Below are 25,953 nucleotides of genomic sequence, written 5' to 3' on the forward strand. Positions count from 1 at the left end.
CATATTGTGTTACCAGGTGGGAAAACTCCACCATCTCGCCCTTTTTCCAAAGGTCACCCTCTGTGGAAATACCGATGTTATCCCAATTTGTAAATCCCTTACTATTCCTAAGTCACCCAAGTCTGTGTGAGTCCCAGAGTGGCGTCATTTGTGTAATATTTCCCAAACATTGTAAGCGAACCTGTGCCTGGTACCATATGTGAATCGTGTGGGCAGTGGGGCCAATCAGGGAGGGGGGCCTACGCTTGCTGTATAATGCTACCATCATTCCGTTCTCCCCAAGTTTGTGCCTGTCCGCTTGGTATGCAGGTTTATCCTGTGGGGCATGCAGCCAGTAGTTGATTATTTTGAGGTGTGCCGCCCAGTAGTACATCTGTACACTTGGAAAAGCTATCCCCCCATCGTACCAGCCTTGCACCAGCTTGTCTTGGTAGATTCGTGCCGGTTTGTTCCCCCATAATAAACTGGAGGCTTCAGCCGCTATTGCTTTGAAGTAGGTTCGTGGGACCGGAAATGGAGTGTTCTCAAGGACATATAAAAACCGGGGGAGCGTCATCATTTTGTAGAGCGCTGCCCTACCCAGTAGTGTGAGGGGAAGGCTCTGCCAAACCATTGCAACACGTTTGAATCGCTCTAGTGGGGGTTTTAAATTCTTCAGGTAAAAGTCCTCGGGGTCAGGTGTTGCGTAGATGCCTAGATATTTAAAGGCTTCGTTTGTAATCCGCAGCGGGCAATCCGAGGGTAGCAATGGTGGCGGGCCCTTCAACACATAGAGCACGGATTTGGACCAATTAATGGTGTATCCAGACTCCCGTCCGAATTTTTAACATATATTCAGGAGCACTAGGATGGATTTTCTAGGGGAGGTAAAGTAAAGTAGTACATCATCTGCATAAAGTGATATGCGATCCTCCCAAATGTCGGTCCAGCGAAGCCCGCGGATGGAGGGTTCCCACCTGACCCAGGCTGCCAACGGTTCTTAAGCCAACGCAAATAATATCGGGGATAGTAGACACCCCTGTCGCGTCCCTCGGGACAGTGGGAAATCCCGTTATATATGCCCGTTAGCCACCACATGCACCATTGGGTTAGTATAGAGCAGACGGATCCAAGCGCAGAATTTCGGACCGAAGCCCAGGTGTCGCAGGGCTGCAATAAATATGGCCATTCTATCACAGCAAATGCCATACTTGCATCCAGTGAGAGAATTACCGCGGGTTCTTGAATAGAGGATCTCCGGGCCAGTACCGCCTGAGGTTAAAGGCTGTGCTTCTCTGAGGCATGAACCCGGACTGATCAGGTTGTATTAATGATGATAGGTGGGGGGGTCAATCGTATCGCCAAGAGCTTGGCAAGAATTTTAACTTCGGCATTGATTAATGAGATCAGGCGGTAAGAACTGCAATTTTCAGGGGGTTTTCCGGGCTTAGGGATAGTTCAAGTTCAAGTTCGGGCATTTATATAGCGCACTACTCACCCAGAGGGTCTCAAGGCGCTAGGGGAAGGGGTTCATTATTTGTCGAATAGCCAGGTTTTTAGTTCTTTTCTGAAGGAGATGTGGTTCTGAGTAAGGCGGAGGTGGGTGGGGAGTGAGTTCCAGGTCTTGGCAGCCAGGAAGGAGAAGGATCTGCCACCCATGGTGGATTTCCGGATGCGCGGGACTGCGGCGAGGGCTTGATTGGACGATCTTAGTTGACGGGTGGGTTTGTAGAAGGACAGTCGAGTGTTGAGGCATTCGGGTCCTAGATTGTAGAGGGCCTTGTGTGCGTGGGTGAGAAGGCGGAAAGTAATTCTTTTGTTGACGGGAAGCCAGTGGAGGTCTTTTAGATGTCCGATGATGTGATCTTGGCGCGGGATGTCTAATATGAGTCTCGCTGACGCGTTTTGGATGCGCTGGAGTTTTTTCTGTAATTTTGTTGTGATTCCGGCGTAAAGTGTGTTACCATAATCCAGTCGACTCGTGACCAGTGCATGGGTGACAGTCTTTCTTGTCTCGAGGGGGATCCAGCGGAAGATCTTTTTGAGAATGCGAAGGACGTTGAAGCAGGAGGACGAGACGGAGTTGACTTGTCTGGACATCGAGAGAGAGGAGTCTAGAATGAAGCCACGGTTACGTGCATGGTCTGTGGGTGTGGGTGCTGTGCCCAGAGCGGAAGGCCACCAAGAGTCGTCCCAAGCTGAGGGGGAAGATCCTAGGATGAGCACCTCCGTTTTGTCTGAGTTGAGTTTTAGGCGGCTCTGTTTCATCCATTCAGCTACTTCTTTCATGCCTTCGTGAAGATTGGTTTTGGCGGTGTTGGGGTCTTTGGTGAGGGAAAGGATTAGCTGGGTGTCGTCGGCGTAAGAGATGATGTTGAGGATCGCAACTATAGTGGCCAATCGCTGATCTCGAGGCAGTTCTCCAGTCCAGAGAATGTCCTGAAACACATTTAGAAGAAATGGGGCCGTCAAATCTGTAGTTTTTTTATAAAGTTCGATGGGTAACCATTAGGTCCCACCGCCTTACCGGAGGCAAGAGAGGCGATAGCTGTCTGTATTTCCTCAACCGTAAGGTCAGCTTCTAAGAGCAGAGCCGTTTCTGGCGTAAGCTGCGGCATAGCTAAATCTCTAATATACTCATGGGCTTCTTCTATCGTAAACACAGAGCGTGAGGCCTATATGTGTTCAAGTCTGTGTGAGTCCCAGAGTGGCGTCATTTGTGTAATATTTCCCAAACATTGTAAGCGAACCTGTGCCTGGTACCATATGTGAATCGTGTGGGCAGTGGGGCCAATCAGGGAGGGGGGCCTACGCTTGCTGTATAATGCTACCATCATTCCGTTCTCCCCAAGTTTGTGCCTGTCCGCTTGGTATGCAGGTTTATCCTGTGGGGCATGCAGCCAGTAGTTGATTATTTTGAGGTGTGCCGCCCAGTAGTACATCTGTACACTTGGAAAAGCTATCCCCCCATCGTACCAGCCTTGCACCAGCTTGTCTTGGTAGATTCGTGCCGGTTTGTTCCCCCATAATAAACTGGAGGCTTCAGCCGCTATTGCTTTGAAGTAGGTTCGTGGGACCGGAAATGGAGTGTTCTCAAGGACATATAAAAACCGGGGGAGCGTCATCATTTTGTAGAGCGCTGCCCTACCCAGTAGTGTGAGGGGAAGGCTCTGCCAAACCATTGCAACACGTTTGAATCGCTCTAGTGGGGGTTTTAAATTCTTCAGGTAAAAGTCCTCGGGGTCAGGTGTTGCGTAGATGCCTAGATATTTAAAGGCTTCGTTTGTAATCCGCAGCGGGCAATCCGAGGGTAGCAATGGTGGCGGGCCCTTCAACACATAGAGCACGGATTTGGACCAATTAATGGTGTATCCAGACTCCCGTCCGAATTTTTAACATATATTCAGGAGCACTAGGATGGATTTTCTAGGGGAGGTAAAGTAAAGTAGTACATCATCTGCATAAAGTGATATGCGATCCTCCCAAATGTCGGTCCAGCGAAGCCCGCGGATGGAGGGTTCCCACCTGACCCAGGCTGCCAACGGTTCTTAAGCCAACGCAAATAGTATCGGGGATAGTAGACACCCCTGTCGCGTCCCTCGGGACAGTGGGAAATCCCGTTATATATGCCCGTTAGCCACCACATGCACCATTGGGTTAGTATAGAGCAGACGGATCCAAGCGCAGAATTTCGGACCGAAGCCCAGGTGTCGCAGGGCTGCAATAAATATGGCCATTCTATCACAGCAAATGCCATACTTGCATCCAGTGAGAGAATTACCGCGGGTTCTTGAATAGAGGATCTCCGGGCCAGTACCGCCTGAGGTTAAAGGCTGTGCTTCTCTGAGGCATGAACCCGGACTGATCAGGTTGTATTAATGATGATAGGTGGGGGGGTCAATCGTATCGCCAAGAGCTTGGCAAGAATTTTAACTTCGGCATTGATTAATGAGATCAGGCGGTAAGAACTGCAATTTTCAGGGGGTTTTCCGGGCTTAGGGATAGTTCAAGTTCAAGTTCGGGCATTTATATAGCGCACTACTCACCCAGAGGGTCTCAAGGCGCTAGGGGAAGGGGTTCATTATTTGTCGAATAGCCAGGTTTTTAGTTCTTTTCTGAAGGAGATGTGGTTCTGAGTAAGGCGGAGGTGGGTGGGGAGTGAGTTCCAGGTCTTGGCAGCCAGGAAGGAGAAGGATCTGCCACCCATGGTGGATTTCCGGATGCGCGGGACTGCGGCGAGGGCTTGATTGGACGATCTTAGTTGACGGGTGGGTTTGTAGAAGGACAGTCGAGTGTTGAGGCATTCGGGTCCTAGATTGTAGAGGGCCTTGTGTGCGTGGGTGAGAAGGCGGAAAGTAATTCTTTTGTTGACGGGAAGCCAGTGGAGGTCTTTTAGATGTCCGATGATGTGATCTTGGCGCGGGATGTCTAATATGAGTCTCGCTGACGCGTTTTGGATGCGCTGGAGTTTTTTCTGTAATTTTGTTGTGATTCCGGCGTAAAGTGTGTTACCATAATCCAGTCGACTCGTGACCAGTGCATGGGTGACAGTCTTTCTTGTCTCGAGGGGGATCCAGCGGAAGATCTTTTTGAGAATGCGAAGGACGTTGAAGCAGGAGGACGAGACGGAGTTGACTTGTCTGGACATCGAGAGAGAGGAGTCTAGAATGAAGCCAAGGTTACGTGCATGGTCTGTGGGTGTGGGTGCTGTGCCCAGAGCGGAAGGCCACCAAGAGTCGTCCCAAGCTGAGGGGGAAGATCCTAGGATGAGCACCTCCGTTTTGTCTGAGTTGAGTTTTAGGCGGCTCTGTTTCATCCATTCAGCTACTTCTTTCATGCCTTCGTGAAGATTGGTTTTGGCGGTGTTGGGGTCTTTGGTGAGGGAAAGGATTAGCTGGGTGTCGTCGGCGTAAGAGATGATGTTGAGGATCGCAGCTATAGTGGCCAATCGCTGATCTCGATGCAGTTCTCCAGTCCCGAGACTTTCCTGAAACACATTTAGAAGAAATGGGGCCGTCAAATCTGTAGTTTTTTTATAAAGTTCGATGGGTAACCATTAGGTCCCACCGCCTTACCGGAGGCAAGAGAGGCGATAGCTGTCTGTATTTCCTCAACCGTAAGGTCAGCTTCTAAGAGCAGAGCCGTTTCTGGCGTAAGCTGCGGCATAGCTAAATCTCTAATATACTCATGGGCTTCTTCTATCGTAAACACAGAGCGTGAGGCCTATATGTGTTCAAAATGGTCGGCCAGCGTATCTACTATGGCACTTGGAGCGGACACCAGTGAGTCCGCAGCCGTAAGCAACTGCGCGATCGTTCTGCTAGCCTTCTCCTTTTTGTCTAACCAGGCCAGTAATTTACCAGCCTTATCGCCCAATTCATACACCCTATGGTGCGTGGCTTGCAGTCTAGTCATGACCATCTCTCTCTGATACGCCACAAATTCATGCTGTTTGAGACGCATCCTTTGGGAAGTTTGGTGTCTTGGATGCTCTGCGTGTTGTAGTGTTGCAGCATCTAGGCCTGATTCTAACTTATCAAGTTCTGCCCGTTTTTCCCGTTTGTGCCCTGTGATTGCTGCTATAGCGTGTCCCCGTGCCACCGTTTTAAAGGCCTCCCATAAAATGCTGGGGGACTTCACCGACGACACGTCCTGGAAAAAGTGCTGAGTGGCACCAGTAATCTTTTTAAGCACTGCAGGTATGAGTAGGTAATTTGGATGTATGGGGAAAATACGGCGTCTCACAGTCTGCTGGAGCAGTATCGATGAGTGATCTGCTGAGACTAGAAAGTAATTAATGCCTGTAAGGCTATTGTGTACCATGGAATGGAAGGTGTATTGCTGTGCATTAGGGTGCCTGAACCGCCAGGCGTCTGTTAGCCCCAGGGCATCTAGAAAGCCGCTCATACGGTGACCATCCGTTGCACTTGGTCTAGGGGGGTATCTGTCCAGAGTACCATCCACTATGTCATTAAGGTCTCCCCCAATCACAATCTCTGCCACCGGTAGGGCCAGCAAAAATGCCATAAGCGCGGGGTGTGCTATTGCGCGTAAAGAGGGTGGAATGTAAGCTGAGACTAGATTGAACAATTTCCCCTCCCATTTGCCAGTGATGGCTGCGAAGCGGCCCTGGTCATCTACTACTACATAGCATACCTGATATACATAGTGCAGATGTGTATGGCCTAGCAGCTTCTGACACGGGCAACATACGCTATAGACTATAAAGCATCATGCATGTCAGATTACTCAAAATTGAGGTAGGCTAGTTGTGCATGGCTCGAATCTAACTCATTTAGTCAATTTTTTATTGTATCCAGATGGGCCATCCATTAACTTTCCCTTGTGTTCAAGATTAAACCAATAGTGCCCCCTCTAGGGCCCAGTGTGGCTTTCTCCAAAACCACCCACTGTAACTCGCCTGGAGGGTGCCCATTTGCTGTGCAATGTTCAACTAGAGGTGCCCCTTGCACACCACATCGTAATCGGCTGTGATGTTGGAGTATGCGAGCCTTGATTTTTGCTGTGTCTGACCCACATAGATTAATCCACAGGGGCAAATGATCCCATAGATGACATTAGTCGTATTACAGTTTGTGAAACAATGTAAATCAATTGTATGATGCTTAAATGTGAATTCTTAGTTTGTATGGTCGTCTGACAAGCCTTACATTGTCCCCATTTGAGATGCCCCTGTACAGCCGGTAAATTCCAAAGTGATTGAAGCGACGGTGTTATTGGAGTATCGAGAAAAGAGCGGACCACATGGTCTTTCACGCTCTTTGCTTTTTTGAAGGAGTGCATGGGTGGGTTAGGTTGTTCGATGTCGTCCGACACCAAACTCCAGTGTTTATTGATCACCTTTTTAAGGGCAATACTCCTTGTGGAGAAAGTAGTCACTCAAATCATCCTCCGTAATGGACCATCCTTCCTATCTTTGGGTGTTAGTAAAGTTTCTCGAGGGCTGAACCATTCCCTCTTCTGAGCTCTCTTGATCAGTCTTCTTGGGTATCCCCTTTCCAGCAGCCGGTTGCTTAGATCCTCTGATTCAGCCATGTAGTCTGCTTTCTTGGAACGATTTCTGCAAACACGCAGAAACTGCCCGACCGGTTGTCAGGACTGGCCAGGTCAGGTTCAGAACCCTACCTATAGAGAGAAGAAGTCTTCGTTACCTGTGCTCCAGAGATGCATATAGCCATTCCAGTCAAACAAGTGGCATTGTGGATACTAATGCTTACCGCGTTCAGATCACGGAATTCCAAGATGGCCGCCGCAGTAAGGGAAGCGGTTGAGGGTCTAAACTTGTAGCAGGATTCTCGCAGCAGCTGTTTAGCTCGTGCTACTCATTAGTGCGGCGCACTTCAACCGTTTTTTATCAGAGAATAGTCAGCTTTGTGCTACGCTGCTATTTCTCTTGAGAATTTTGTGTATCTAGATTGTTGCAGACCTTTTCTTGCCGCTTCATGAGCCAAGAGAGAAGGAATTTTGGAGTCATTTCTCAAGTGAAGTTTGGGAGGCTTTTCCAGAGGTTTCCAGCCATTTTCAGCCTCAAGACATCGTCCAAAGAGCTTGGTGATAAGTATCAGGAGGGTTCCTGTACACCAAGTAAGTCTTTTGAGTTCAGAGTTAATTTGGTCTTCAGAAATGCCCCAAGTGAAAGAACTTAAGGAAAACCTGGGCACATGATTTGTTATAGTAAAGTTCCAAGGACAAGCAGAGTTATTTTCCAAGGATATCTAGTTTACAAATCCATTGAAGAGTACAGGAGGACTGTAGTCCGAGACGAGCAAAATATTTTGAACAATAGATTTACAACTGCACACAGAATAACCATAGTGAACTGGAGAGTCTAATAGTAAAACTAGCATCTATGTAAGTATGGTTATAATATATATATATATATATATATATATATATATATATATATATATATATATATATATATATATATATATATATATATATGTATACATAATAGTACTTACCAACCAATTGTGAAGAAGGATATTCTGTAGAGAAAGACAAGAAGACGAAGAAATTTAAACCTAACAAGGAGAGCCCAAAAAATCTAAAAAAGGATACTTTACAAGCTTCGTAACTGGTGACACAGGTAACTGGGAATTCTGTTTAGAACAAGATTCTTGTAGTAAATATACTATTGTAGAATATAATATCTCACCAGTATTTGTGTTACAGGAGACAACCCCAGTTGCGAACAACTTAGTGAAGCAAGAGCAATATCTCTCCATAAAAGATACTTAAGAGAGCAGCAAGGCACTGTGAACCGACAGGTATTTGAGGGAGATATTGTAAGGGTAGAGTAACTGTATAGTAGTAGTTGTTATATCCTGCCTTTGGTTATTCTTAGGGTCAACAGAAGTTAGCAGCGCAAGACCAGAACAAAAGAAGCGAAGCAGTGCAGTCTCTCTTTTCTTCCAATTCCCCTTTTCCCCTCTCTGCTTTTCGTGAATCTTGTATTCGTGGTGAGCGGAGTAGGGGATTGAGGAACAGTTGTCTGCTCCCGTGGAACCTTCTAGTTCAAGCTAAGGTACTTGACACCGGTAGGTTGTCCCTAAGGCCATGTGGGTGGTAACTGTTGTATCTGAGAAGGGAGTTGCGATCCGTTGGTTTATGATAGAGCGTGGTATATAGTTTGTCATTCTCGTTACGTATAGTGGTATCCAAGAAGTCTATTTCACTGGAATTAGATTGCATTGTGAACTTAATGTCTTGGTACCATTGGTTGAGCCAGTCGTGGAATAAGCCTAGCTCAGTAGTCTCTTCAGTCCAGATCATCAGTATATCATCGATGTAGCGTTTCCACAGCACAACCTAGTTGTTGAAGGGGTTGTTGTTGAAAATAAATGATTTTTAAAAATTGTCCTTGTAAATAATGGCCAAGTCTGGGGCAAAGGCTGCCCCATCGCAACACCTTTAGTCTGTATATAATAGTGGCCTTGGAAAAAGAAAAAATTCTTCATCATGGCTATTGAAAGTAGTCCAATGATGAATTCGGTGGGCACTGCTGTGGGCGCTTGTTGTTGGTTCAGGGCATCTTTCATAACGTCCAGGGCAGACTGTTGGGGTATACTTGTATATAATGATACAATGCCGCACGTAACCAGTAGTTGATTAATGGGGTTGAAAGTGTGTTGGTCAATCAAATTAATTGTTTGCATAGTGTCTCTCAAATAGGCTTGTGTGATTTCAGCAATCGGTTTAAAAAAGAAATCTATGTATCTACATGAAGGCTCAAGATCCACAGCCTGATACAATGGTGCGCCCCGGTGGGTTTTGCATGTCCTTGTGGATCTTCGGCAGCGAGTAGATTGTGGGGAGCCAGGGCTGTTTATGGTTTAGGTACTGGAATTCGAGGTTACTCAAAAAACCTTGTTCAAGTCCATCTTTCGTGGTAGTGAGTATCTCCTGTGAAAAATCATTTGACGGGTCTGCTCTCAATTTAGAATAACTTATGCCGTCTTGCAATTGGTTCATAATCTCAGTCTTGTAGTTGGTTACTTCCTGCACCACAATTCCCCACCCTTATCTGCGGACTTGATGACAATGTCCTTGTTGTTTCCTGCGCCAAATGTGCCTCATTCTCCATCTTCGTGATATTCGGAATAGTATGCTTGCGTTCTTTTAATAGTATGGATACATCCCTAAGCGCCACTCTCTCATAAGCCAGAATTTTGTTAGTCATGGCATTGGCCGGTGGAATGAAGGTGGAGGGACTTCGCAGTCCTGTCTGTGATGATGCAGATGGTGTTGTAGAATTCTTGAAGAAATATCTTAAACGGATATTACGAATGAACCTGTGAAGTTCTGTTTTTATGGCAAAATCATTGGGGTGGGCTGTTGGCACAAAGAATAGTCACTTGCTGAGAATGCTTACCTCCTCATCTTTCAAAGTATAAAAGGAGAGTGTTCTTTCTACCATCTGTATACCTTGCGTCGGGTTGATATTTCTCCATTCACTGTGAGTGATAGCATTGTGCTCTTTCATAAAGAGCACATCCTCACACAAACTAGTTCCCTTTAGTAGAAGGAACTGCTATGGCAATGTATGATTTTTTAGATGAAAAACATTTTCTTTTGCTTGCAACCAAATGTTTTCATTTTATATAGGGAAGGGCCCAGCAGCTCCCATTACGACACAATGTTGCAAAAACAATGGACAAAACAAGCATCGACAGAGTCAAAACACAGGCAGCCAACATTAAACCTATTGGCTTTGCTTATACTTGTTTTTCCCATCACCATAACATTTTAATAAACAATAATGATTGCATTTTTCATCTTTATGCACAGTATGAATGTTTTATAGCATTTTCAGAATCAATAAGAATATGTAAAAGTTATTTACATGACTTCCTGATTGTACATGTGTGTATCAAATTTTAACAGTTAGAAAATGGTCATTTATTGACCATTATATTTTGTCCCATGTCAATAAGTAATACTCATTTTTTTTTTCTTTTGGAAGATAACCAAGAGAGAGTTGGCCCTTCTTCGTTGTGAGGTCTCTTTGAAAGCTTTCCTGCAATGTGAGCCTCTTCTTCAGAAGATCCCTGAACTGCAACTTAATGCCTTGATCATTTATGATCATCTGAAACAGAGGTGTAGTGAGTTTGGTGATACCTATGTGGAGCGAGACATACTTACCAAAGCTGTAAGTCAGGACATGTCAATCGTGCAGGCGTGGGAGGCCTTGGAGTTTTTGAAAGAGGAGGAGATAGTGGTGCGTGAGAAAGATAGGATCTTCCTGTTTAATTTATATGATTATGAAGTAAAGATTGCAAAATGCATAGAAAAGCTTGTGAAAAAGGTTCCCTGGCATCTAAAAGTTGATGTGGTGGAAGTACTTGGAGCTCAACAGGGCAGACCCGTAAAGGATGCAGCGACAGATGGCACCTTGGAAGAGCTCAGCAGTCAGCTTTTGGAAATGGAGTCACAAGAGCCTGACATCAGAACAAGTGGGGTGCCAAAACTTTTCTGTGATTTCCAGGAATGTGGGCACGAAACTAAAGGTGAAGGCGACACTCAGCTGGAAGTAGACCCCGACCAAGTCAGAGCTGCAGAAATGATCTGCTTGAATCCTTTAACCGTCATAAGCGGGAAGGGAGGCTGTGGAAAGACGACCGTGGTCAGCCTTCTTTTCAAACACTTGCAATCAAAGGAAAACGATGAGGTGCAGAGGGCCTGCAGAGCTTTTGAGAGTGATGTTGAGGCATCTGATGAATGGTTAACGCAATCAAATCAACCTGTTGAGAACGAAAGAACAAAACTTGCGGATAATATGACAGTTCTTCTTACAGCACCAACTGGAAAAGCAGCATCTCTTTTAAAAAAGAAGACCAACCTTCCTTCATTCACATTACACCAGGTATGTACTGTTTTATTTATTCATTCAATTTTCATTTTATTCTCAAAAGAATTAGATTTTTTGTAAAACAAAAATGTTAACATGAGGTAAATCAAATTTGCACGAAAGAAGAAAAGTCTTCTGCAGAGGTCTGTGTTTTCTTAGTTTATGACCAAAGTTTCTTGTGGAAGAGCATTTGAAGGTAAATGAGCAAATAAAGACAGCAAAATTACAGCACCAAGAAGTTCCTTCTATATATTTTCCTCGAATTTATTTTTTGCTTTCTGCCTAATAACCATTTTGAATCAATAACACACTTTTTTAATTTCCTCTTTAATAGTTTGTCCTGAAAATAGCCTCTTGAGGTTAATTGTTTTTCTTATTTTAACCATGAATCTACAGCTCTAGTCCTAATAAGTCTTATCTTGTATGTCAGTTTTAGTTTGTACCAGTTTGCAGTTATGGCTCACATATTTCTTCAGGAAAATACATAACAATATAGCATTAGTGAATGAAAAAAACATTAATGAAATGCATGCCAATGTAGCAAGAATTGAAAATCGATTAGCATCATTTTTTTCTTGCCCATCTGATCTTATCCTAATTATCTATTTTTATATAAGATGTCAACTACTAAATAGTATTGGACTTCATGATGTAGTGTTTGTTGTTAACTGATCTATAAACAGATTTTAAGTGCGATTGCATCGAAAAAGGTAAATAACATATTTAAAAAATATGGATGAGTTGAAATGTTTCGTCTCCAGTGAAGCTGCAATTATTGTAACCAAATAAGGGGCAAAAAAATTGAAAGGATGTACTCTTTATCACAATGATGCATGAAGGTGTTTGGAAGGCTGAGTGTTTTAAAGTATAATGCTGATAATGGAAAGTTACAGACACAGGTTTAATTTAAGAACTCAGCAGAGCATCACAGACGCTGTAGATATAGGTAGTGTCTTTTTTTCATTTCCTTATAAAAAGCGGGTGCTTTAGGTTCCCGCTTCCAGTTCTGAGTTGCTTGGATCTCTACCTAGGGCGCCATATTGCAGAGTACTAGTTACTCCTGTGATTTTTATTCTTTTTATGTTTTTTAACATTTCTCAAATTTAATTTCCTTTGTTCTGATTTCCCAGTACCTGCCCCCCAACATGGGAGCCTTTGCAGGGCTAGCAGTGTTGCTGAGCCCCAGGTTTTGTCACTTTCTTTTGTCTACCTGGTTTTTAGCCTCATTGCACAAATGGCGGTAGCCACGTCCCCTCAGTCAAGGGCTATTTCAGACGCAGCCTGGCACGTCCACGCAGATCGGCAGAGCATCATGGATGCTTAAGCATAGGTAGTGCCTTTTTGCTTTCCTTGTAGGAAGCGGGTGCTTTAGGCTCCCACTTCCATTTTCGAGTTGCCTGGCTCCATACCTTGGGCGCCATATTGCAGAGTATTAGATACAAACAACATACAGATGAGCTGGGGGCCTAGGGAAAGAAATTTAAAGACCAGCGAGGAGAATTTCCCCAAAATGTAATTGTAACACAGTACTACACCGGGTCTACTTAGCACATGTAGTTGTGTGTGATATACATAAGAAAAAGCCTCTTGTACTGATGTTAGAAAAAATACAGCCTAAAGGGGGGATTATCCCTTGAGGACTAGAACCCTCACTCACCCGTGGGTGACCTGCTTCATCATATGGGTTCCTCCTCCCAGCAGGAGACCTGGTCCTGCTGAGGGCTACAACTCCCTCACTGTAAGGGAGGAGTTCAGGGATGTTTTATAGATGTTCCCTAGTGTAATTAGGATGCTAAAATACCATATGTGAGAGTATAATGTGGTGAAGGTGCAGCGCAAAAAATATATAAAGGTGGACCTAATAGTGAACTAAAACTGCCTAGGAAGATGCAAAAATACTATTTTTATTAGTTTGCTCTCACTGGCATGATTAAAATGCAGTGCGTAGAGCAGTATGGATTTAAAACTGCTCCCGCTGTACGGTCTACATGTTTCAGCCAAATGATCATATACATGTATCGGAGGCTTTCTTCAGGACCAATAAGAAGATAATAATTGCTGCTGCCAAAAGGAAAGTGCTCAAAGAAATATTTAAATAATATTTGAAACCGATACAACACCAGTAATCCTCTGTGGCTGTATCGGGATTTACTGGGACAATCTGTAGAAGAAGAGAATAAAAATACATATAATACACACTATAAATGGTTGTGCTTGAATCTATTTGCATTTTGTGATATGTATTATCATCAATTCATGCCATCAGCATTTAGCTGGAAATCCACTTACCCTCTACTGTAGGATAAGTCACCTCACCTCCACCTGGCTACAGCTCAGGTGATGAGGCCCCGCTCTATGGGGAAAAAAAATTAATTACATTTGCTTAATCACACCTTTTCAAAATTAAAGGTGCGATTTACTTTAAAATAACTCTGTGAGTGTAAAGATGGCGGCAGGGTAGCAACAGGCACCACCAAGGCAAATAGTCTACAAAGGTTGAACTTTAGAGTAGCTTTGGTCATTAACCTGGTATGTACTACCTCTTCAAAGAGTTGTTATATGAAAAAGGTAAGAATAACTCTTAGCAGGTAGTAGAGTATTAGATACTCCTGGAAATTGTATTCTTTTTATGTTTTTTAACATTTTTCACCTTTTATTTTCTTTGTTCTGATTTTCCAGTACCAACCCCTTGCAGGGGAGCCTGTGCAGGGCTAACGGGATTGCTGGGCCCCAGGTTTTGTCACTTTCCTTTGTCCACCTGGTTTTAGCCTCCTCGTGCTCTGGTGCTGGTGGCAGTAGCCTCGCCCTCCTCAGTTGAGGGCTATTTCAGACGCCGCATGGCACGTCCGCGCACCTCAGCAGTGCATCATGGACGGTGTAAGCAAAGGTAGTGCCTTTTTTATTTCCCTGTAGGAAACGGGTGCCTTAGGCTCCTGCTTCTAGTTCTAAGTTGCCTGGCTCTCTACCTTTGGCGCCAATTGTAGTTATTGTATTCCCCTTACTAAACCAGTAATCAATAGCAGCCGAGCTAGGACCTCTTTTAAAATCCTCTGTGCACTCATTAATGCTGACTTGTAAAACATGTCCACGAGTTGGCAGAGCTTATAGAGACCCATCAGTTGTAACCAAAACTTGGGCCAATGATTTTTCAAGACCAGATCTTATTAATGCCATCCCCCAAGGTACTCCATTTCCAGACGCGACATGCGCAGAAAACGGGTGGATGCCGAGGGCTAATTTATAAAAATTATTTTAAAACGAAATTTGACCCTATGTCTAACCTCGAGTGCGAGGCACTCACGTTTTTCCTCGAAATAACTGACAATCCTTTAGAGGACTACTCGTATGCTGCCCTCCAGGACAGATAAGCAAATTCCTCAAATCTTTAAACACCCTTCTCGAGGTTGAAGCTTATAATAGCAACTTCACCCTTCTAGGTGACTTCAGTTTTCATCTGGAGAAATCCGAAGACAAAGATACCACGGCGAACGTAGAGATCATGAACGCCATAGGCCTCTCCCAACTTCTGTGCAGGCCAACCTACTTTGCGGGTCATAATCTAGATGCTATTTTTTCAAAAATCAAAATACTTCCATTAAGGACTTTCTCCCTCTCACATGGTCTGACCATATTTCTGTTACCTTTGATCTTAACACTTCCCCGTTCCCCCAAAATAGAAAAGTTGAGACTAAGTCCTTGTGCTATGGGGCCTGGAATAAAGTAGACCTCAACAAATTACTACAACAACTCTCTCAGAAGGAGCCCTCTCTTTCTCTTGACCCAGATCAAGCCACATCAGAATATTCTGAGTGGCTATGCTCTGCCAAACCTGAAAGAGACTATTAGTTATAGATCTCTTACCTTAGAATTACCCCCAGGTGTCAGACTGGAGCCGGATAAATTTATTTGTAGCAGTACCCTTGCACGTCGAAAGGTGGCGGCGGTCGACTCCGCGTTAGTCGTCAAGATCCCCGGGATAACGTCACGGTATCTTCTTAGCCGCTGCCCCTGCGGTCAGTTCTTTCTTTTTCCGCGCCAGCCAGCACAGATCTGGAGAGAGCGGTACCGTAGTCTCTTTTTGACTAGCATTGTTCAACTTTTTGTCAACATCTTTTTCGAGTCGTTCGACTCCTGGCGCAAAGAGATGTCACATCGGCAGACCGGCTTCAAACCTTGTGACTAAAGTGACAAATTGATGTTGGTTACAGACCCGCACCTTGTGTGCCTGTGGTGCCTGGAGCGCAACCACTACACAAAGTCGTGCTCCATCTGTCGAGCCATGAATCCAAAGTCTTTGCGGGAGCAGTCCCAAAAGCTTCCGCAGGCCCGGCAGTCAGCCCTGCGCCGCTCAAGGTCCTGGTGGAAAAGAAGGTCACGGAACCAGTCGCAGAGTCATCACCAACACTCCTCTTTGCAGTCTGTCTTCAGGTAAGACAAAGCACAATAAGAAAGCGAAGAAGCACGATCACTCTTTGCGTTCTCCCTGTTCGTCGGCTGACGTGACGTGGGATGCGGATGGTCGCCGTCCTTCAACTCCCGCCCGTGAAGCCTACTGGGTCAGCTCCGAGCTTCCCTTCCGTCCCGGGAGCCAGAGCGCCCCTGCCCAACTTCGTAGTTTTTACAAAGCCCTCCACTCCATTTTTGGGCAGCCCAACCCCGCCTGCACACCTTAGGGCCTGCAGACTCAGCTGGGGGTCACCGCAGGTCCCCCAGGGTACCAGGCCTGGATCCGGTTTACCTTACAACACCTCCTCTGGTGCCAAATCCATTGATGACACCTCCGCCCCAGGTTTTGTCCCCAGCCAGCGCCGACCACGGCCTCCTCCTCAAGTTGGACACGGAACGGACCGGCGTTGACCAATACTTTTGTACCACTGTTCTACCCTGGTGCTCCTTATCGCCCTGAGTAGCAACCAGAGGAGGGTGAGGAGGACTGAGAGGTGTCTGTTGACCCTTTGGCAGACCAGTTGGATGTACCGGACTGGAGAGAGGAGTTGGGTGAGGCCAGTGGTCTGGGCACCTCCCAAGATCTTGGCATGCTTTCTCCCCCTACTGTGGATACCGAGGAGGGTGCCTCCTACGCTGTGGTGTTGCGTTGGTCGGCTGAGGCTTTGAACCTTGGCTTCCTATGGTGTCGGTCAGGATCGAGGTACTTCAACTGGCAGCCGCCTCTTCGGAGCACCGGCTGCCATTCAATGAGGTTCTCACGGATATCCTTCTGGGCACTTGCTCCAAGCCCAGCACAGGGGCTCCTGTGGATAGGATGATTCCCCGACGCCACCGCCCGGCCCTGGGCGACCCAATGTCTCTTACAGATACAGATATATTGTTACCGAAGGTAAGTAACTTGTTCTTCTGAAGCAGTCCCCATCAAAATAGTCTACATCGGCACTTTGGTTTACCGAGGCCCTCTGTATAGGGAAATAGAATTACAGAAGACAGGAGAGAAAATTGAGAGCCACTTATGACTCCCACGAGAAAGAAACATTTAAATTCTTCCTCGCAAAATACAAAGACCTACTTGCCAAAAAAAACCTATGTTCTTCACTCACCAAATTGAATCCTCCAAAAATTCCGCAAGGGAGCTATTTCAGGTAATAAGCAAACTCACTAAACTACCTGAAATCAGAGTACTTACACAGTCAAACCATTTTTTTATGACATTGCACAGCATTTCTGCAGCAAAGTAGGTCAAATCTACAACTTGAGCGCCACATGAAATCCTAATCACGTTAATATTGGTCTTCAGACTATTAACACAACTCATAATGACTTAAATATCCAGACCAATAAGACCCTATCTTATCGCAATGAATTCACTCCCACTCTGTTCGTCGAAGTCCTCAAACGTATCGAAGTCACTAAATCTAAATCTTCTTACGATCCTTGTCCCCCTTCTATTCTCAAGCAGATCTCTGAACCTCTATCCCCATATCTGATCAGTATCTTCAACCAGATGTTTGCCAAATACATTTTTCCCTCTCTGTTCAAAAAAGCATCTGTCCTCCCACTTCTAAAAAAAAAAAAAAAAAAAGAAACCTAACCTGGATCCTGAAAAACCAGCCGCCTACCGCCCTGTCTCAAGACTGCCTTGTCCGGCGAAGCCAGTCGAAAAAATCATAACCACTCAACTGATGCAATTGATCCAATATAACAATCTTCTGGACCATACTAATTTCAGCTTCAGGGCTGAACACAGGACAGAGGCCGCTTTGATCAAAGACACTAATGAGTTAAGATTAGCCTTAGACTATGGTGGAACAGCTGCCCTCATCCTTCTTGACTTATCGGCAGCTTTTGACATTATGTACTACTCCACTCTCTGGTTCTGTGCCTCAAACAGCTTTGAATTAATAACAAAGCACCCACCTTACTAGGATATTTCCTGACAGGCAGTGAACACCCAGATGCTCTATGGGGTTCCGCAAGGATCGTGACTTAGTCCTTTACTTTTTTAATATACATGTCTCAGAACTAGTCTCCCTTATTAGATCCTTTGGTTTCTCACCAACTTCATATGCTAATGACACAGATCGTGCTGTAGGCTTCTAACAGTGACAACCACCTAAATCTCCAATTCTATAACTGTATTAGAGCCATTGATAGCTGGATGGGTGATGGTGTTTGTGGTTATTTTGATTGTGACATAAACAATACATGTTTATGTCATGTTTATAATTTTTGCTTGCCTGAGCATTCCATCACGCCACGTTTATTTTCACTGCCCACTACTAAAAATTTCAATAAAATCTTCTTTGTAATTTTATATACGAATACATTAGGTTCATTTTTCCTTCTCCATAGTACCCATGTTCCCGTAAAGCATTTTATACCTCAGATCCCTATGTACCCATGGGTCTCCCTTGTTTTTGTAACATAGCTTTAAGCAGAAAGCGTAGACGGTAGTGTTAGTTATAATGCGCAGTCAGAGAGCCTTTAAGCTGTACCAGTAATGTATAAATTTGAGACACATGCAGTGTTTTAAACCATGAATAAATATGAGGATAACGTTTTTTTTCTTTTAAAACTCTTTTTATTCAGAATATAGGCTCTCATGAAAATGGCGTTTTACATAGTAGTTAATGGCAGGTGGACATACATGCGGCAGATAGATAAATACAAATCAATATGAACATCATGATTCTACAGAAACAGATCGGAATCCATACAAAACCTCAGGGCTGTAATGAGGCAGCCTGACTATCCCACACTTCCTCTCTATACCTCCTCCATGCCCCCCATATCTTTTCCCATTTTCTAGGACACCCCCTGCTCTTGTAAATCACTCTTTCCGCCCTTTGGCACCAGTCCAGGTCATGTTCCCATTCTTCCACAGTCGGTAGGAGGTCACTACCCCACAAGCGGGCTATGTTTCTCTTGGCGACCATGCTTGCCAGCGCCAGCCAGATCTTATCCCATTTCGGCTAGGTGATGTCATTCGTTACTCCTAAGATATGCCATCTGGCCTCCATCGGGACCTCCGTCCCAATCACCTCGGACATTATGGCAGCCAGGTTAGACCAGTATGGCCCGATCCTGGCGCAGTCCCATAGAATGTGGAAAAAGGAGCCCTCCTCTCCACAACCTCGCAGACAGAACCTAGAGTCAGCATACCCAATACGATATTGTGTTGTGCGGGTAGTGTAGGAGCGGGATAACGTTTTTTTCTAGAAATAAACTGTGCTTGTAAGGATAGCCTTGCAGAGTTAAATGGAATCAGTGACTGATTTGTCAAAGAGTTAAATACAAGTGCTAGTGACTAATGTTTTGTGTTAATGAACGCATTGAATGTTACAGCGTTCAAAATAAGGATGTTATTGATATGGAAGCAGGAAAGAATAACGCACCTGAAAATGATTTGATGTCCATAAACTTTGATACATGCAAATCATACTTCAATTGCTGATAAGTAAGCCTTTCACATTTTGTGAATTCTAGAGGTAACAGAAGGAGAAAAAGGTAAGACATGGGAATCATCAACATAATACTGAGAATCAAATTTGAAGGGTTTTATATAATTTGCTGAATAATTAGCATATGGAGAAATATCCAAAGAGTCAACAGCTGAAATCTGGAAGACACCATGCCAGAGGATTCTGATTATGTGTTTTACTCGAGAATAAAACATTGGGAGCTGATGAATAAAATTCGACCAAGAGAGAAGAGTACCTACTATCTCACAAGAAGGAAAAGATCACAGGAGTCTTGGAAATGTGCCAACATTGGCACCTAAATGAAATTGATTCATAATAGAAAAAAGATAAGCTTGTAGGCATGGTACTGTTTGTCAGAAAAAAATAAAAGTGTGCCTCCAGCTTAATACCTGGCCATAGCAAGTATTGAAGATAGATTAGATTTGAAGTAAAGACATTCCAAAAATGCGACTCAAAGTTTATTTTGCTAAAACTGCTGATTTCTTCATTTTACACATTTAGTGAGTTTTGGACATTGTCTGCATATTTTGTATCACTTTGTACGTTTGCTGAACAACAAGTATGCTGAAGCATCAGTAAGTGAGAACGGATCACTAAGGCCAAGCCGATCCGCCTTCAGTGGCAGGTGTCAATGTAGTCAAGTAGAACTTTTCACAATGGGTGATTTACACACTTATGTTAGTGGCAGCTCAGTTAAATTGAAGGCTGGGCTGAAAAGAGAACACCTGCATAGTGAGTATTTTCAGGTAAACCATTCTCCCAAAGTCACTGTTAAACAGTGACTGAATGAGGAATCTGTCCTCATAGAGTCGGAGGGGAGAGGGAAAGAAACCTTGTAATAAAGACACACAAAAGGAAGTTGAGGAAAGACTTGCAAATACAGTATGACAACTCCAGTCTTTCAGTTTGCTTGCTTTCTAAACATTCAGGAATGTTGAAAAGAAACACGTACCATGAATACAGTTTAATGTATGCTGATCCATTATAGCTTCCAGCAAAAATGGGGCAACCCAATATTCTCCCTGGAAGCTGTGTATAAACTCATAATTATAACAAAGTGTTCCTGAAGGATTCACTTATTGTCCTAATTAGTTGCTTGTCAGAGTGGTACATTAAACCACCTATTTAGGATTAATGAAATGAGAAATAATAATAAGCCGTACCTACATAGATTCATTTTTATAATCACAAAATATATTTACTTGAACCGTTACAGCATGTCATGCCAATTATATAAATCCAAACAGAGTTTTTTCAGTGTTATAGTTACAATCGTCTATTTTGCTTCTGGAGACCGAAACATATCCAGATCCTCCCCACTAACATCAAAATATCAACCTCATGTGCATTTGCATTTAACTGGCCGCCGTCAAACGGTCTGGGCCCCCCCTTTCTCTGCCGAGATGCCGCCACTGGAGGTAGGGGTGCCTCAGGGTTCTGTTTTGAGCCCTACTTTGTTCAACATCTATTTGGCACCCCTGGCGTCTCTGGTGGAGTCTTTCGGCGCCCAGATCGTGTCCTACGCTGATGACACCCAGCTTCTCTTTACCTGTCAGAAGGGTGCGGACTTTGATGGCGGATTGATCAGAGGCTCTCTGGGGGCTGTTTTCAAGTGGTTTGAACAACATAGCCTTCAATGCAACTCCGATAAATCGGAGCTGCTGTTTTTTGGTTGCTCTTGTGACCCCAGATGGCAATCGTGGTGGCCGCCGGCCTTGTTTCCCCCCACGGCCGCCTCTTCCAAGGTCAAGAATCTGGGAGTGCAGGTTGATGACGGCCCCACGATGAAGCCCCAGATCTTGGGCCTCGTCGGCAAGTGTTTTGGCATCATCAAGATGCTCAGGAAATTTCTACCGTTGCTTTCTCTCTGTCATCGGAAAGTGACGGTTCAGGCCTTGATAGGTTCGCGCCTGGACTGTTTCAACGTGCTCTATCTAGGCCTGCCTGAGTTTCTCCTTTCTCGCCTGCAGGTTGTGCAGAATGCCGCTGCCAGAGCCATCTTTGGCTTGCACCACAGAACAAGTGCAACGGCATTAATAAAAAAACTTTACTGGCTTCCCATAAAAAACGCGTGATCTTTAAGGCTCTTACACTGACCTTTAAGGCTCTCCATGGCGTAGGTGCAAAATACATCAGAAATCGACTGGCTTTTTATCTGCCGTCTAGGACTCTGAGGTCAGCTTCCCTGGCCTTGGCACAAGTTCCATCTGTCAGAAGAGCCCAAATTGCTGGTCGTTCCTTCCGTTATCTTGCTCCGAAGCTTTGGAACTCTCTGCCTGTCCCCTTGAGATTGAACACTAATCTTTTGGGCTTCAGGAGGGCGCTGAAGGCCTGGCTCTTTGTCCAATAGTCTTCTGTTCATCCGCCCCTGTCATCTGCTCTTAATTTCTCTTAAAAAGCGCCGGGACGCTCCTCGGAGCAGCCGAACGCTATATAAAACTATTCTAACATAACATAACATAACATGAGAATGGACCTCTTTTTGCAAGTGCATATTTTGTTAGGTGGATGCACCATTCCACATTGATCATTCTGAACTAAAAATAATAATTCCCTGTATGGGCAGTGTGGTGCGTAATTGTTATCATAACATTAAAGAAAAAAACATTTGGATTTAAATGATTGACATATGAAGTGCTTTAAGGGTTCAGGTAAACATATTTTGTGATTAATATATGTTGGTACGCCTTATTGTTATTTCTCATTTCATTAATTTGAAAAAGGTAGGATTAATGTACTAACCTGACAAACAATTTAAGAAGAAAAACAGTGACTCCTTCAGGAACACGTTGTTATATTTATGGATCCATTATTCGTGTCATCAATACAGAAATATTAACATACATTTTCATGATTGTCCTTACAGATTTCATTGGAAATCTCTGTAGAATTTCTTACTTTCACCATACAAATTTAAAATCCCTTCTCCACATATTAACATATTTTCCAGAGAGTTTTGCTGCCTTAAACTACGAGCAGAAAGGAATTAATATAGTTAAGTGTAACACATTGTCTTTGCATCATAGATTAAATTTTTATTTGTGTGCTATTCTCAAGTTGGAATGTCTGTCTCACTAACTTTTCTCCAAAATAGTTTCATTAATATAGTAATTTAGACCCGAGTGCAAATTATTGTTTCAATATAATCTTATACGGAACCTCGACTTTAGTGAATATTAAGTCTGGGCGGTGAACTCCGCTCGCAGAGTTTGCGGAGTTTTCCACACTTCGCATTACGTTGTTCACGTGGAGTTCCGAAAAACTCTGCTTTGCGAAGCAGAGATTTTTTCCTCGTTCGCGTTTGTCAAGGGCAGGTTGACGAGCGAGGAAAATCCACCTACCGGCGAGATTTTTTCTTGTTCGCGATCGTCAGCCGCAAGTTGGCGAGCGAGAGCTTGGAAAAGCAACCTCCCGGCGAGATTTCTCAACGCTGGCGTTCAAATTTATCATTGCGAGTGGTCGCATATGGTCACAACCACTCGCATTGTGAAACTGTCTGTTTGCGTTGAGAAAGCTGCAGCTCGAGTAAAAATCTACTCGAGCTTCAGAAAGGAAGCAGCGCCCACTTGCGCTGTGCATTTTGCCGTTCACCTTGATTGCACAGTGTGGACAAGCACCTGGAAATAAAAATCACCGTGAACGGCATTTATCTAATTCACTCCACTACTCGCGGAACTCTGCTTAGCGCGGCACAGATTTTTTTTGCACTTTGCAGGGACCCGCTACACGGAACTCTACGAACTCTGCCCAGGCTTAGTGAATGTACATTTGCGATCATGTAGAATTCGGTGGTAAAACTGCTTTGTGTAGCAATTTTACCACATCCTTTGCAATTTTATTTTAATTTTATTTTTTCAACTGGTAGCATTGCAATGGTTTTTTTTTTTCACAACAAAATTTTTATTGAGCAGGTAAGCAAAAAGAAATATGTGGCTCCCCACAGTCAGGAGATCGCCACCAAGCATCATGACACGTTTTTATCCGTAATTCATATTCCATACAAGAAAAACGAATAGCAGAACCCCCCTCCCCCTCCTCCACCCACCAACCTCGACCACCCAACCCCCCTGCTACCCACCCCTTATCCCTCCCTAACCCCTTACACGTGAGTATATCAGACAGTCTGTACTTGGTCGTTTTGTGGTAGGTATGACGCACCGCCTAGGCCTGTACCACATCTTCTACCTGTATTTCTTCCTCTTGTTCCCTTGGGGGGTCCAGCATCAATCCCCTATACTCCGCCCATCGCTTCCAGATCTTAAAGTGCTTCCGGGGGCACCCTCTCGCCTCGAACACCGGGCGTTTCAGTCCCATGAAGTAATCTAATCCAGCCTTCCACGCACACAGGGGGGGGGGCTCGCTCTCCCTTCCACGCTCGCGCCAGGTCCCTTTTGGCAACCACAAGCCCCAACAACAATAGATGGCGTTTATATATTTTTCCACCGACTCCCTCCAACACATGGAGCAGCCCTAATCGAGGAGTGCGGGGAAGATCCCATCCCAATACCTCTGACAAGCAACTCCATACACCCCTCCAGAATCTGACCAATCCAGCACACAACCACACTGTATGCAGCAGCGTACCCATCTCGGCCCCGCAGCGCAGACACTCCGGAGACCCAATCAGTCCCGCCTTCCACAGCCTCTCTCGGGTGTAATATGCTCTGTGTAAGTACCTGAACTGAATGAGCCTGAGCCGTATGGCGATGGCGGCCCCTCACGGGGACTCCAGGGCCTCCCTCCAATCATCGTCATCTAGGGGACCAACATCCGCCTCCCAGGCCTCCTTAAGTGAAAGTAGGGTGGTTGAGCAGTGAGTAACCAGTGTTTGATAAATTCGGGACACTTTCTTATCTCCCAGGTCTCCCATGAATACCTTCGCTTCAATTGGGCTAAATTCCGGGAGTGACGCCAGGTTCGTGAGGCTAGGTGCTAACGCATGGCGAAATTGAAGGTATCGGAAGAATTGGGTCTTGGGCATGTGGAACTCCGTACTGAGCTCCTGGAACGATTTGAGGGTGACCCCGGTCATTACATGGCCCAACGACGAAATCCCAATTGCATCCCAGCCATCAAATCCCGTCAATGTAGCCAGTGCGGGTAATCGCCCATTGTGCCATAGCGGAGTCTCCGCCGTTAATCTACCCCACCAGCCCATGCGACGCAGTGCCTGTCTCCACACCGCAAAGACAACTCGCGTAGCACACGGTAGTGCCCGCCTTAGCCTAGCCGAGTACAGAATCGTATGGAGGGTGTTATTCCCCATCAGCAAGCGCTCCAGGGCATATGCCGGGTCTCCCCTGTCTCCATACCACCATTCATTGAGTACCAGCAACTGGGAGGCCTGATAATAGGATAAGAGGTCTGACGTGGCTAAACCACCACAGTACGTAGACAGGAAGCATGTTCGCAGCGCCACCCTGGCCGCACCTCCAGTCCACAGGAAGCGCCCCAGAACAGAGTTGACCTGTCGAAACCAACGGGGGTTAATTGGAAGAGGGTAGCTTTGCAGCTGATATAGGAGGCGCGGGAGCGCAACCATTTTGAATATCGCAGACCTACCGAAAATGGTTAGGGGCATCCGGGACCACGTTTTCACATCCGTCTGGACCCTTTCCCATACTGGCACTATGTTCCGTTCCCAAGATATCTACGGATTCTGAGAGGAACACCCCCAGGTATTTCAAACCTCCGGCCGCCACCTGCAAGGCTGATGCCCAGGGGCCCGTTGCAGCCCCACCACCCAACACCCACAGAGTGGACTTGCGTGGGTGGAACCTAAGGCCCGACACCTCCCCAAAAATACGCATAATGTCCATGACTCGGGGGCCCCGACCTGTGTAAATCCGTAAGAAAGAATAGGACGTCATCTGCGTATAACGCAATTTTATCGGTGAGGTTCCCACCCCACTCAGCCCCGCATCTGTGCGTCTATGCGCACCCAAGAGGCCAGAGGCTCCATAGCTAGTGCAAAGAGGTATGGGGAGAGTGGACACCCATGTCGGGTCCCCCGGCCAATCGGAAACTCTTTCGAGACCGCCCCGGAGACCCACACCGCAGCAGTGATATCCGTATATATAGTAATTTGATGTAGGAAATAAACACCGGGCCGAGATTGAGACGGGGTAGGAGCGCAAATATGTACGTCCAACTAACTGAGTCAAACGCTCTATCAATGTCCGCTAGCAGCAAAGCCGCCCGTTCACCCGTGGCATCCATAGCATCAACCGCTGCCTGCGCCCGTCGGATGTTATGCCGCGTCGCCCTATGTGGCATGAAGCCGGCCTGGTCGGGGTGAACCAGATCCGTCACATACGGGAGTAGTCTGTTCGCCAACGCCTTGGCTAGTATTTTGCCCTCTATGTTGAGCAAAGAGATCGGACGATAGGAGTCGTGTCGATCCGGAGGTCTGCCCGGCTTCTGAAAAACTACAACTTCTGCATGGCGCCAGTCAGGGGGCAGCCTACCTCGTGTACGCGCCACTTCCAATGCATTCCGGTAATGGGACCCCAATTGGAGCTGGAATTTCCTATAAAATTCGCTCGGGAAGCCACTTGGCCCAGGTGCCTTTCCAGTGTTGAGCTGTCCCAGTGCGTCGCTCAGCTCCTCCGCCGTAAGGGGAAGATCTAGTGCTATCTTAGTCTCATCCGAGACCGCCCTCGGCGGCAA

General features: G+C 45.4%; 1 protein-coding gene across 1 annotated transcript in view; it reads left to right on the forward strand.

The window, feature by feature from the left end:
- HELB (DNA helicase B) overlaps positions 1-25,953 on the forward strand; it is a 362,767-nt gene that overhangs the window by 154,215 nt on the left and 182,599 nt on the right. Inside the window, exon 4 of the mRNA XM_078676353.1 lies at positions 10,466-11,365. Coding sequence (XP_078532479.1) covers positions 10,466-11,365 — 900 coding nt within the window. The remainder of the gene's footprint in view (positions 1-10,465; positions 11,366-25,953) is intronic.

This window comes from Lissotriton helveticus, chromosome 1_1, assembly GCF_964261635.1.
Source record: "Lissotriton helveticus chromosome 1_1, aLisHel1.1, whole genome shotgun sequence".
NCBI classification, from domain to species: Eukaryota; Metazoa; Chordata; class Amphibia; order Caudata; family Salamandridae; genus Lissotriton; species Lissotriton helveticus.